General features: G+C 49.4%; 1 protein-coding gene across 1 annotated transcript in view; it reads right to left on the reverse strand.

Moving 5' to 3' along the window:
- ACSBG2 (acyl-CoA synthetase bubblegum family member 2) overlaps window positions 1-14464 on the reverse strand; it is a gene marked incomplete at both ends in the record, with an annotated part of 40092 nt that overhangs the window by 8922 nt on the left and 16706 nt on the right. The window contains 5 exons of the mRNA XM_079773074.1: window positions 4195-4441; window positions 4560-4699; window positions 6882-7099; window positions 11621-11854; window positions 11971-12152. Coding sequence (XP_079629200.1) covers window positions 4195-4441; window positions 4560-4699; window positions 6882-7099; window positions 11621-11854; window positions 11971-12152 — 1021 coding nt within the window. The remainder of the gene's footprint in view (window positions 1-4194; window positions 4442-4559; window positions 4700-6881; window positions 7100-11620; window positions 11855-11970; window positions 12153-14464) is intronic.

Below are 14464 nucleotides of genomic sequence, written 5' to 3' on the forward strand. Positions count from 1 at the left end.
GATGCTCTATCCATTGGGCCAAACCAGCTAGGGCAGAGTACTACTTATTGAACTCAGCTGGGAATGTCAAGCAATTCAAATTTTTCACTGCTCTGTGCGTGCCCACAAATGGCCACAAAAGCGCCTGGAGTGTTGATTTTGGGGTTACGAATACATTTTAGTGATTGGCAAGCTTGCAAATGTGGAATTGGCAAATAGAGAGGATTGGCTGAACTTACATATTAAAAAATGAAAACCTGGCCAGGCCCATGTGGCTCTGTGGTTATGCATCGACCAGGAGGTCGAGGTTTGATTCCCGGTCAGGGCACATGCTCGGGTTGTGGGCTCAATCCCCAGTGGGGCCCGTGCAGGAGGGAGCCCACCAATGATTCTCTCTCATCATTGATGTTTCTATCTCTCCCTCTCTCTCTCCCTCTCCTTTCCTCTCTGAAATCAATAAAAGCTTTTTTTTTTTTATGAAAACCTGTCAAATAGATGAGGAGGGCCATCAAATATGACTTAAGCCTTACCCACATTGCATTACATTTCTTTTGCAAGGAGAATGGCTTAATATATTTCTCATCTATTTATGATTTTATATTTTAAAAAGAAAAGGGGCTCTGGGCTGCGTCTGGGTATCTAGAAGCTGAAGGGACATGGGAAGGTTCCTTTCTCCTGTCCTGATGGGCTGTCCTCTGCCTGGGAGATGTCCCCTGCCTGCTCCCACCACTGGTATGTTTTCAGGGACCAAGACCTGGACATGCACGTCAGCACTGGTCTCCCTGTGCATGGTCTGCTGGGTGAGAGAGGAATAAACTTCTGTCTTTTAGTTTCTGTTATTTTGGACCTTATGACAACAGCACAACTCATCCCAAAAGGTGGGATTCAGCCATGGCTGGTGTGCTCAGTGGTCAGAGCGTTGGCCCATGCACTGAAAGGTCACAGGTTCAATTCCCAGCCAAGGGCCTGCACCTGGGCTGCAGGTTCGCTTTCCTGGCCCCAGCTGGGGTGCACGAGGGAGGCAACCAATCAACGTGTCTCTAGCACATTGGTGTCTCTCTCTCTCTCTCTTTCCCTCCCTCCCTCCCTCCCTCCCACTCTAAAACTCAATGGACGAAATATCCTCAGGTGAGGATTAATAGCAACAACCAAAAACAGAGAATTCATCAAGAAGCTGTCGGCCCTGGCTGGGTAGCTCAGCTGATTAGAGCGTCATCCCGCTGTGCCAAGGTTGTGGGTTCAATCCCTGGTCAGGGCACATACAAGAATCAACCAATGAATGTATAAATAAACAGAACAACAAATCCATCTCTCCCTTTCTCTTTCTCTCTGTCTAAAAATCAATTTAAAAATCATAGCTGATAATAAAACTGATCGCTACCTAAATGAAAAAGGAAACCATAGCTGTTCACGGTGGCCAGCTGGGTGCTCTGATGATCACGGTGAAGGTGCCTGGGCTTAGGCGCCAGACGCTGCCCTCTGACATCCCAGAGACCCTCACAGCCACCCTGAGAGGTGGGTCTCTATTTTTACAGAGAAAAACACCCCCGAGACTCAGAACGATGAGCTAACACACAACTAGCCAGAATTTGAACCCAGAACTGAGCTTCTCAACAAAGGACAAGCGGTGTCGGGACATGAGATGCTGATGTGCTTTATTATCGGGATTGACTTGGAGGGTTTCCTAGTGGCTTCCTAGAAGGCGAGCTGGTTGGGGGCCCAGATCTTCAAACGTGTGAATGCTGTTCTTTCTGGTGTCTCAGTCCGTCCTCTGGGGGAGAGAAACACACCTCATTGGAACCCACAAGGTCAGCTCTTTCTTCTAAGACAGGCAGTTCTTCACAGACCTCCCACAAGCTTCCCTTGGCAGGGGATCACGCCCGGGAGGTTCATCGGAATCAAATAGCTACGATGACCCTGTCACGTGGAGGCGTGGCAGGTCCCGAGGGGGCGCGTCTTCAACAAGAGGCCGACACATACAGCATCTGGCTTCCTAGAAACAGGAGAGAGAGGCCCTGCCCAGAGCAGGAAATCACGTGTCAAGATGGGGATCTGCCTGTCGGAGCTGGAGAGAGGAGACAGACAAGTCAGCCCTGGGGATCCTTGGAAAAGGTGTTCATTCTGTGAGGCCCCACAGTCACCATGAGATGAAAAGACTCCAGCATGAACGGATCCATTTATAAGTTAGAAAAATGTGACTCCCTCTCCAATCAACTTGAGGGCTGTGCTGTCCAAGGAAAATATCATGTGAACCACCTATAGCCTTAAAATTTTTCTAGTAGCCACAAAGAAAGGAATTGGTGAAATGGATTAAAATGCTATCTTTTATGTAACCCAATATATACAAAATATTATCATTCCAACAGGTCATGCATATCGTAAAGTATTAATGGGGTAGTATACATTCTCCGTTAGAGAATTTTACACTCACAGCACCCCTCGATTCGGACCACAGCACCACCCTGCGGCCAGTGTCTGCCCTGCTGGACAGCACAGGCGTAGAGGGTCCGTGCCCCCACGTCCATGGGTCTTGCCTATTGCAAAATGAGACTGGACATCTTTCAAAAGATGAAGAACGATGAACGTATTTAACTGCTGGGCTCACCCACAAGACTTTGACACATGAAGGTGCAGAGTTAAACCAGTGAATGATGAAGAAAAGAAAATGGGTGACGGTGGTGGTACGGGCTGCATCACGTCCCCCTCCGCCAAATCCATATGCTGACGTCCTTACCCCCGGAACCTCAGAATGTGACTGTTTGGAGACAGAGGTCTTTACACACACGAGGTAATCCGGTTACGATGAGGTCATTAGGGTGAGCCCTAGTCCATGTGACTGGTGTCCTTCGCAAAAGGGGGCCGTCGGGACACAGAGACACAGCGAGAGCACGGCCTCGAGAAGAGAAGCCGAGCAGAGGCCTCTGAAGGACCCAGCCCTGCCCACCCCTGGGTCTCGGACTTCCAACCTGCACAGCCGTGAGAGAGAACATTCTTGTTGCTTAAGATCCCAAGTCTGGTGCCCCGTTACCGCAGGCCTGGTAGACGAATGCAGGTGTGTTGGCTGGGGGCATCAGAAGAGAATGATTTGACCACGAAGCCCTTAGGACAACTGCCCATGCGCTCTCCTCTCTGTCTGCACCAAATGTCATGGTGTCATGGGGGCCCCTCTGGACAAGACTTGGGGCAAAGGAGAGGAAAAGGAGTGGGCAGGGGCAGCTCAAGTCTCCATCCCTTACCATGTGTGATGGGCCAACACACGTCATTCCTTGGGTTTCTGACATGTAGAACTCCTCCCCCACCCCCTCACCCCAAACCAAAGGTTCTGACAGAAGGCCTTCTCCAGATCGGCCACAGTGAAACATTGGGGTGTTTAATGAAAACCTCTAGTCCTGGATGGGAAGATGGCTCTGCTTCATCTTTGAGACAAGTGGCAAAGGCCAGGAGAACAAGTAACCGTGTGGGCGGCCAGCCATGAAGGAGCTTATGTGCCCTGCAGTGACCCCAGGAGAGAGAGCAGGGGGTGGGGCCAGATACCACCCAGAGCCCACAGCAACGGAAGTGCCTGTGCGCTTGTCCACGTGGCCTCTGCAATTCTGCTCACAGACCCCGCCTCTCTCACCGGGGAGACCGCCTCTGTCGGACTCAGTTGAGGCACAGCCCAGGGAAGCCAGTCTCACCATCGGGATGGCCAGGAGCGGCTCTGCCCGTCAAGTCATTGGTATAAGTTTTCGATTTGCTTCCTGTATTTCTGGATTATGGAATTTCTCTTAATCTTTGCTGTTGGACCTATTGAGAAAGGAGAAACCAGTTCAGTTGCGGAGAAAAAAACCAAAGCCCACATGCCCCGCACAGGACCAGGCAAAAAGGTGGCGTGGCTGGGGCTAGCGGGTGGCCACTTCCTGGGCGCACCACCTCTGCCATCCCTGGGATGGAGTCGGCGACAAGGAAAGGTCAGGAGAGAGCTCCCACGGAGCCATAGTCAGGAGTTTGGCTTTTATTCCCAGAGGGAGGGGTGTGGCTGCCCTGGGGAGAAGGGAGGAGCTGGGCCCCAGTCCGATAGAGGACCCAGCATCCCTTTAGGTGTCCCCAGCTGGTCCCACAGACCCTCTGGCCCCCAGAATAGGGCACGTCTCAGAGCCCACATGGGCCTGGACTAGCCAGGGACCAGCCAGCCTCCAGGAGCCAAGGCCACAGCTCTCCCTCCAGGCCACTCACCCAGCTCTCCGCCGTAGATGGAAAAGTCTTTCTCCAAGATGACCCACTTCTGGATCTTCTGCGCGTTGGAGGTGGCCTCCTGGTTCACGGCGTCGATGCCTTTCTGGATGGCGCTGTAGACCAGGGGGTCCTGCAGCTCCACGATCTCGGGCACGGTGGACGCCTGGCTGCCCAGCTCCTCGCAGAACCTGATGGCCTCCCAGTTCAGTGTGTCCAGCGGCTCTCCAGTCGTCTCGTCCATCTCGCACTGCCCCAGAACACCCCTGTCACCACACCCAACCCCCCACGCAGGCCCCGGCCAGCCCTCGGGACCGAGGAGGAGGTCTGGACCCTGGGGCGGAGACCCCGCAGGACCCCCACGTTACCTTCAGCGTCAGCAGGATGCTCAGAAACTTGGACTTGTCTCCCACTAACAGGGCGTTGCTGACGATGGGGATCTTTTCTTTAACCCTGTTCTCGATGGGAACAGGGGCTACGTTCTCGCCACCGGCTGTGATGAGCATTTCTGGAACACAGGGCTCTGTCTGTGTGGGTTCAGCCATGGCAACGGGAAACCCCCACCCTCGTGAGGATCTGAGGGGACAGGTGTTGGCATGGACAGCCGTTCACCTGGAAAACCCCAGAAGCAGCCGAGGAACCCCGCCCTCGGCCAGGACTCCCACCGTGCCCTTGTCTGAGCCACAGACCCCACGTTCCTCTGCCCCCTTCTCCCCTATTTCTTCAAATTCCCATGAAATGTCTGAAACCGGTGCCTTCCCCTGGGACAGGGTCTTAGTGCACTGCCTGCTTTTCAGCCTCCCATCCCTGCTCCGGCCCTACGTCTCGCTGGGAAGATAGCGAAATGCTTCCAGTCACAGCCTGTCTCTCTGTCCCCTGATTGTTCCACCACTTGGCATCCTCAAAGGAACCTACGTCCAGTCTTACCCGGAGGTTTTGTGCCACATCCCTAATGTTGGCATGTCTGAAAAATGCTGTGTCACTCTCCCCACCCCCAAAGCCTCTAAAATTCTCCCAGAGCTACGCTGTCCTTTCATCCTGGGAACTGGCCACTCTGTTCCACCCACCCAAGCTCTCTCCAGCTCATCTCAGGACCTCGCAGTTACCGCATTTTTAAAAATATATATTTTATTGATTTTTTTATTTTTATTTTTTACAGAGAGGAAGGGAGAGGGATAGAGAGTTAGAAACATCGATCAGTTGCCTCCTGCACACTCCTCACTGGGGATGTGCCCGCAACCAAGGTACATGCGCTTGACCGGAATCGAACCTGGGACCCCTCAGTCCACAGGCTGACGCTCTATCCACTGAGCCAAACTGGTTAGGACACAGTTCTCGCCTTTCTGATGTCGTTATGGCAGTCGTAATAGCATGATCACTTAATGGACATCGGTGGTGGTGTCTGCCCAGTGGCTCCTCCTTCGGATAAAGGCACCCTTAGGGATGTTTCCTTAAGGAACTACTCTCCATCTTTATGTGGTTTGGCAGGTGAACTGCAGGGTGAGCATGTGACCAGGTCTGACCAATCAGTATAGTCCATCCTCTACAGTGATTGAACAAACTCTAATCCCTAGGAGGTAGGATAAGCCAAGCTTGTTGGCAGCCATCCGGTCACCAAATGGGGAAAAGCCTCTTCAAGAATGGCCCCAACAGCCCTGACCGGTTTGGCTCAGTGGATGGAGCGTTGGCCTGTGGACTGAGGGGTCCCAGTTCGATTCCGGCCAAGGGCACACACCCGGGTTGTGGCCTTGATCCCCAGGAGGGGGCGTGCAGGAGGCAGCTGATCAATGATTCTCTCTTATTATTGATGTTTCTATCTCTCTCTCCCTCTCCCTTCCTCTCTGAAATCAATAAAGAAAGAAAGAAAAAAATAATAATGGCCCCAACACAGAAAATAGCTCAGTAAGAGAAGGATAAAGAGATTCCTTTTGCCATTGTTTTGGCACTTGATCCAGTCATGCCTGAAGCAAGACCTTTTGGACTTTCATTCGAACCCGTTTCCCTTTTTCATTCGAGCCTGTTTAAGAAGCCTACTTACTGAATAGTTATTCCCTATGTCAGGCTCAGGGCCAAATGCTCTGTCTACATCAGAGGTTGGTAAATTACAGCCTGCAAGCCAAATTCAGCCTTCTGCCTGATTTTGTATGGCCACGAGCCAAAAATGGGTTTTACATTTTTAAATCGTTGGAAGGAAATCCAAAGGATAATATTTGTGACACATGAAAATTCTAGAAGACCCAGTCACATCCGTTTGTCTACATATTGTCTGTGGCTGCTTCTACGCTACACTTGTGCCAAGTTGTGTAGCTGCGATAGAGGCCATATTCCTGCAGATCCAAAAATATTCATGACCGGGCCCTTTCTAGGGAAAGTTGGCCAATCCCTGTCCTACGTCATGTCATCGCGTCCTTAGTCAACCGTTGTGATTATTATTAATCTCCAAGGACAGGGCAGGAAACAGGTTTCAGGGATGGGGTGGGCGTCTTTCCCTGGTCCCTCCTGCCGAGGGCCACACGCTGTTCTCGAGGACAGAGCTGGGAGGTGCAGAACAGGGCGGCCCTGTGTATCCACGTGACACCCCCGCCCCACGCCAAGCGGAGAGCGGAGGCTGTGTCGGTGCTGGTGTGCCAGCCCGTACGTGCTCGGAGGGGCCTGTCTGCAGGAGGCCCCTGCGGAGCCGGGCCCAGTACCTTTGATGCGGCCGGTGATGTAGAGGAAGCCCTGGTTGTCCATAAGGCCCAGGTCCCCGCTGTGCAGCCAGCCTTCCTCATCGAAGACCTCCGTGGTCTCTTCCTGTTTCTCCAGGTAGCCCATGAAGACGTGCCGGCCCCACATGCAGATCTCCCCGATGCCGTCACTGGTCTGCTGGTACAGCATGTTTTTACAGCCACTTGTGATTTTGCCGCAGCTGCCGGGGAATGGAAGGAGGGAAACTGAGGCTCAGAGCGATAAAGTCACCCGCACAGGTCAGCCGGGGTCTGTAGCCCAGGCTCCTAACATTCTGCTCAGCTGCCCCGGGCAGACCTGCTCCGGGATCTGGGGAGCATACGGAGGTGTTTGCTGAACGAGAGAGAGGGAGTGTTCAATCCAGTGAGTCCAATTCCCAAACCCTTGGTGAACGGGGACACACAGCACAGGGTAGGTTTTAACCTCCACACAAATGGGAGGAGGACAAAGAGCTCCTGGCTTAAGAAGAGCCAAAACCCCTCATGGTTTTTTTTTAGCCAACAGGTGTATACTGATGACCGGGACAACCAACCAGAATCTCTGCAGAAGTTAAAGTTCCTTCCATGTGACAGAAAAGCTCTATCTGAAACCTGGAATCTTATAAGACTTCTTTTCCTAGAGACAGCATTGGGGAGAGGGTTTAGAACGCAGGAAAGAAAGGAATGCTGGTTTGCTAGACCTCCTTCCCGGGTAGAAGGGCCAATGGGGTTAGAGCTCATTGGAGGGATTCCCTTCGTTAGCAAGAGAAAAAAGAAGGCACACCCAAGGAGCTCAACATTGACGAAGAGCCCCCTTAGGACTCCCTCAAGGAAGGGCTTTCAAGGAATATGGAGAACCACGGAAGCCACAAAGAAAAGATCGGTCAATTCAACCATATAAGGATTTTTTAAAATTCTGCACGGCAAATACACCTTAACTAAAACTTGCCCTAACCGGTTTGGCTCAGTGGATAGAGCATCGGCCTGCGGACTGAAAGGTCCCAGGTTCGATTCCAGTCAAGGGCATGTACCTCAGTTGCGGGCACATCCCCAGTAGGAGGTGTGCAGAAGGCAGCTGATCGATGTTTCTCTCTCATCAGTGTTTCTGACTCTCTATCCTTCTCCCTTCCTCTCTGTAAAAAAGCAATAAAATATATTTAAAAACAAAAAACAAAACAAACAAACAAACAACAAAAAAACACAACTAAAAACTGCCCTACTGGGTTTGGCTCAGTGGATAGAGCGCCGGCCTGCGGACTGGAGGGTCCCTGGTTCAATTCCGGCCAAGGGCACATGCTCGGGTTGTGGGCTTGATCCCCAGTAGGGGGTGTGCAGGAGGGCCAATCAATGATTCCTTCTTATCATTGATGTTTCTATCTCTCCCTCTCCCTTCCTCTCTGAAATCAATAAAAATATTTAAAAGGAAAAAAAGCACAAAACTAAATACTAATGATAACCCTAAGGGTAAAATATTGGCAACTCGTCAAAAACAAAGGGCTGATTTTACTAATATGTAAAGAGTGCCAACAAACCCACATTAAAGGGATTGATAATCCAGTTTTTAAAGGGGACAGATGATATGAACAGATAGTTCAGAGAAAAGGAAATACAAATGGCTTTTATTTTTTTATTTTTTAAATTTAATTTTTTTATTGATTAAGGCCGTGGTCGGCAAACTGTGGCTCACGAGCCACATGCGGCTCTTTGGCCCCTTGAGTGTGGCTCTTCCACAAAATATCACGGCCTGGGTGAGTCTATTTTGAAGAAGTGGTGTTAGAAGAAGTTTAAGTTTAAAAAATTTCACTCTCAAAAGAAATTTCAATCATTGTACTGTTGATATTTGGCTCTGTTGACTAATGAGTTTGCCGACCACTGGATTAAGGTGTTACATATGTGTCCTTATTCCCCCGTTACCCCCCATCCCCCCCTACTCATGCTCTCACCCCCCTGATGTCTGTGTCCATTGGTTAGGCTTATATGCATGCATACAAGTCCTTTGGTTCATCTCTCCCCCTTACCCCCACCCTCCCCTACCTTCCCTCTGAGGTTTAATGATCTGATCGATGTTTCTCTGTCTCTGGATCTATTTTTGTTCATCGTTTATGTTGTTCATTATATTTCATAAATGAGTGAGATCATGCGATATTTATCTTTCTCTGCCTGGCTTATTTCACTTAGCATAATGCTCTCCAGCTCCATCCATGCTGTTGCAAATGGTAAGAACTCCTTCTTTTTTACAGCAGCATAGTATTCCATTGTGTAGATGTACCACAGTTTTTTAATCCACTCATCTGCTGATGGGCACTTAGGCTGTTTCGAAATCTTAGCTATTGTAAATTGTGCTGCTATGAACATGGGGGTGCATATATCCTTTCTAATTGGTGTTTCTAGTTGGGATCACTGGGTCAAATGGGAGTTCCATTTTTAGTTTTTTGAGGAAACTCCATACTGTTCTCCACAGTGGCTGTACCAGTCTGCATTCCCACCAGCAGTGCACGAGGGTTCCTTTTTCTCCACATCCTCGCCAGCACTTGTCGTTTGTTGATTTGTTGATGATAGCCATTCTGACAGGTGTGAGATGGTATCTCATTGTCATTTTGATTTGCATCTCACGGGTAATTAGTGACTTTGAGCATGTTTTCATATGCCTCTTGGCCTTCCTTCTGTCTTCTTTCAAAAAGTATCTATTTAGGTCCGTTGCCCATTTATTGATTGGGTTGTTTATCTTCCTTTTGTTAAGTTGTATGAGTTCCCTGTAAATGTTGGAGATTAAGCCCTTATCGGTGATAACATTGGCAAATATGTTCTCCCATGCAGTGGGCTTTCTTGTTGTTTTGTCAAGTGGCTTTTAAATGTATGAAAGAATTTTTTTCAACTTCCTTTACAATGAAAGGAAAGTTATGATGACATACCATTTTCTTCCAATTGTAGTATATATGGTGTATATACTACACATCCACTTTACCATTGTTTATGGTGACAAATAGTGGAGAGAAAAAACGCCCTAACTATCCACCAAAAAAGGGACCAGTTAAGTAAGTTATGGTGTATCCACCAGGTGGGATACTGTGCATTAAAAACGAGGCAGCTATTCGCACGGACAGAGAGCATCCTGTACAGTGACGCCTCACTAACCGAATCTGTTCGGTCCCTGAGCTGGGATGGTGTGAGGCAAGGCTGAGTGGAAGTTTGTGCACCAAATCCAGAGAGTGAAGGGTGTCATGTTCTCTGGATTATTTTGGTCCCTGAACTCAAGGCAGAAAGGATGCATTTTTTTTTTCTATTTTTACATAGGAAATGCTTCCACTTGGGATAAAAATATATATGTCAATGCACTCTCATGCCAGGTTCATTTAAAGGAATACGATGTGGTCATTTTGCCTCTGGGAGGGTGTTATGGGTTGAATTGCGCCCCCATTCATATTTTGCATGCGAACTCCCAGTACCTCAGAATGTGAACCTATTTGGAAATAGGATCTTCGCAGATGTCACTGGTTAAATTAAGAAGAGGTCATACTGGAGTAGCATGGCCCCAAATCCAGTACGACTGGTGTCCTTTATATATATATTTAAAAAAAGGGAATTGGACATAGACACACACATGGGGAGATGCCACCGGGAAATGAAGGCAGATGAGGAGGCTGCTGCTAGAAGCCAAGGGAGGCTACAGGTTGCCAGTGACAACGAGCTGGGAGCGAGCAGGGGACAGATTCCCCCTCACAGGTTAGAGAGACAACCAGCTGGGCAGACCCCCCGATCTTGGACTTCTCGTCTTCAGATTGTGAGGACATTAATTTCTGTTGTGTAAGTGGGTGGGACTTTGAGACAGCAGCCCCGGCACACTCCCACAGTGAGCGGGCGGGGAGGGGGGTAGTGGAGGGAGGGAGCTTTCCAGGCTGTCATTTCACACCTTCTGATTCCTGTGTGCGCGTGTTCCTCGCTGAAAGAGAAATAGTTACAGAGGCTGGAGTTTGCGCCGTTCCTCCAGGGTCGGGGTAAGGTCACTCCCCTTCAGGGACGGGCACCCTTTGGTTTCGGAAGCACGCCAGGGGGCTTTGGGGTTCTGCGGAAAACAGGCTTTCCATGGGATTATGGTGTGGAGGGGGGGCGATATCAAGGTGACACTCTCCCCTACAAGGCGAAGGCAAGAAGTGAGGTTGCCAGATTAGGACGATTGAACTTCATTTTTGCTAAGTTCAAAGGCAGCTGCAACCTGGTCAACCATGAGAGACCAGCCGGACCCGCATCATGGCAGCAGGGAAGGGAGAGAGACGGCCGGAGGGTCTGCGAAGGAGCGTGGCCCTCAGACGCAGAGTGGGCCTTGCCCTTGGTGTTCGTACCGTTTCGGTATTACGGGGCTCAGTCCTGCAGCCTGGGGTGAGCTGAGCTTGGGGGAAAGCCAGAGAGGGCCCGTGGATGTGTTGGGTGAGCCTGGGTGGTCGCTGGAGGCAGCACTCACCAGGGGCAATCAGGGGGAGACCATGGGGGATCTGAGAGCCCTTCCCCTTGTCAGTGGAACCTCCGACAAATGGGGGGAGGGGAGCTTCCCATGGTCATGAAGATTTGGGGCTTGGGCGCTGGAGCACAAGGATCCTTCTGGAGATACCGAGACAGAATTGATCTCAGCCCACAGGCCCATCCACCCTCCCAGCTTCCTTCCCCTGACCCCGTGTTGCTGGAGGACTTGGGGGTGGGAGGGTGGGTTCTATCCAGGAGGCCAGTACCTTAGCATCTTGAGGTTATCAAAGGTGCATACAGTGTGAGGGCCCGAGGTCTCGCTCATGCCGTACATCTCGCCTATAGGTATGTCCAGGCTGAGAAAGAACTCAGCAGTCTCCGGGCTGAGGGGCGCGGCCCCACTGATAAAAATGTGGCAGTGATCAAAGCCGATGCTGTTCTTGACTCTGTTGAACACGAGTGTCTTCGCCACGTGGTAGCTCATGGGAGACTCAACTAACCTGTGAACAGTGCCAAGGACAGCTCTATAGCCATGGATCCAAAATGGGCTGCTGGGTCCCAGCTGAGCCCCTCACCCCCCACCCTCCCCACCCAACCCCCTGGACCCTCCACCTACCCCTGCATCCTTTTTGTATTAATCTTTAAGCCAATAGTTCTTGCCCACGAAAACACCTTATTCTTCAAGTTTGAGGATTTGGCACAACTTTCCTTTATCTTCGCCTGTATCTTCTCCCAAATCCGGGGCACCCCCAGGAAGGCGGTAGGCTTCACCTCCTGCAGGGTGTTGACCAAGGTGCCCTGCATGGGACAGAGCTGGGTTAGCCACACCTGCACCTTCCATGGACCCCAGATGTCCATCTCTGCCCAGCCACTCAGCTCAGCCCAGGAGAACCTTCTTGTGGCTGATTAGACCAGGGTGAGCTCCCGACTCAAGCGAGCCCACCCACTGGCTGGTCAGCAGCCAATCAGATTTTCTAGGGTGGAGAGTAGCAGGCTGGTAAAAATCTGTTTCCCAAGCATGCAGTGGAATATTATGCCACTGTTCAAAAGGATGCAGATTTCTCCCCAAACTGATCTGTAGATTCAATGCAATCCCTTTCAAAACCCAGACAGGCTTGTCCATGCAAATTGACAAGCTGAGCTTAAAATTGATATGGAATTGTGGAGGATCTGAATAGCCAAAGCAATTTTTGGAAAAGAATAAAATCGGAAGACTTACTACCTGATTTTGAAATTTATTCTAAAATAGGGTGATCAACTATCCTGGTTTGCCCAGAACTAAAGGGGCTCCTGGAATGTGAATTTTTCAGTTAAAAAAATTGTGAAAGTCCCAGGTAAACTGGGACAAGGTAGTCATCCTATCATAAAGCCAGAAAAACCAAGTCAGTGTGGTTTTAATGTAAGAATTGACATATAGATCAATGGAATAGCATGTAAAACCCAGAGATGAATCTTCGCATTTGTGATCAATTGACATTCAATCAAAGTGCCAAGACAATTGAATGGGGTAAAGGATATTCATATCCCCCCAAAATTAAAAGCTTTGCTTAGAGCCTTACTTCTCACCAAAGAGAAAAATAAACCCAAAATGGGTCACTGACCTTAATGCAAGAGCTAAAACTAAAAGGCTTTTAGAACACATAGAAGAAGATCTCTGTGACCTTGGCATGGGTAAAGATTTCTTATATATGACACCAAAAGCATAAAAATAAAATAAAAAATAAATTGGCCAGGCCGCTGTGGCTCAGTGGTTGAGCATCAACCCATGAACCAAGAGGTCACTGGTTCGATTCCCAGTCGGGGCACATGCCCAGGTTAAAGACTCATTCCCAAGTAGGGGGCATGCAGAAGGCAGCCGATCGATGATTCTCTCTCATCAATGTTTCTATCTCGCTCTCCCTCTAAACATCAATAAAAACATACTTTTTTTTTACAAAAGAAATAGGAGTTCAGAGTCAAAACAAAAAGACAAGTCACAGATCTGGGAGAAAATATGTTTGAACATATATTTAAGAAAAAATTTATATCCAGAGTGTATAAAGAACACTTTAAACTCAACCATGAGAAGATATGCAACCACATTTTAAAAAAAAGATTTTTTAGAGAGAGAGGAAGCGGGAGGGAGATAAAAACATCTATGCGAGAGTAGAACATAGATCAGCTGCCTCCTGCACGCCCCCCCCGCCCCCCCCCCCCCCAGGGATTGAGCCCAAAACCTGGGCATGTGCCCTGACTGTGAATCAAACTGGCAACCTTTCAGTGCATGGGACGATGCCCAATCCAGTAAGCCTCACCAGCCAGGGCCTGGAACCATATATTTAAATGGGCAAAAGATTTGAACAGACATTTTTCCAGAGAAGATAAATAAAGAGCCAATAAGCACATGAAAACTTGTTCACCACCATGAGTCATGAAGGAAATGGCAATTAATGTGATGAGATGTCACTTCACATCCACCAGGATGGCAATGATAGTGGTGATGATGTTGAGGATGTGCTAGTGAAGAGGGGGAGAAACCGGAACTCTCTCATACACTTCCGGTGGGAATACACAGCGGGAGAGACACTTTGGAAGAGTCTGGCAGTTCCTGAAACTGTGAGAGACACCTTTATCACCCATCAGGCTGATCATGTTAAAGTTCCTGACGATATTACGGAGTTGATACGAATGTGGGAGAATGGGAACGTCTCGGGTCCTGTAGGTGAGTGTATGTATATGCATTATGTATTCAGCCAAACACCTAAAGCATTTACAAGTGGCTACTACATCTCTGACACTGAGCTTGGGGGATGTGAGAAGGGCCAGGGAGAATGTAAGCAGAGAACTAAATGACAAGGAGTCAGCAGCCACACAAACAAAAGAATAAACCTTTTAGAAGGAATTACAAAGATCCTAATGCAGCCTGTTTGATGCAGTGGGAAGGGAGAATCAACACATCCCCAAAGACATTCCCTCCTAACCCCCTGAGCCCGCGAATAGGTCATCTTTCACAGCAAAAAGGACTTTGCAGATGTGAGTAACTTAAGGGTCTTGAGATGAGTTTGGTTTTTGGAGCTTTGGGGAGTTGGGAATACTGACTTACACACACACACACACACACACAACCACAG

This window comes from Cnephaeus nilssonii (assembly GCF_951640355.1).
Source record: "Cnephaeus nilssonii genome assembly, chromosome: 5".
Taxonomy (NCBI): Eukaryota; Metazoa; Chordata; class Mammalia; order Chiroptera; family Vespertilionidae; genus Cnephaeus; species Cnephaeus nilssonii.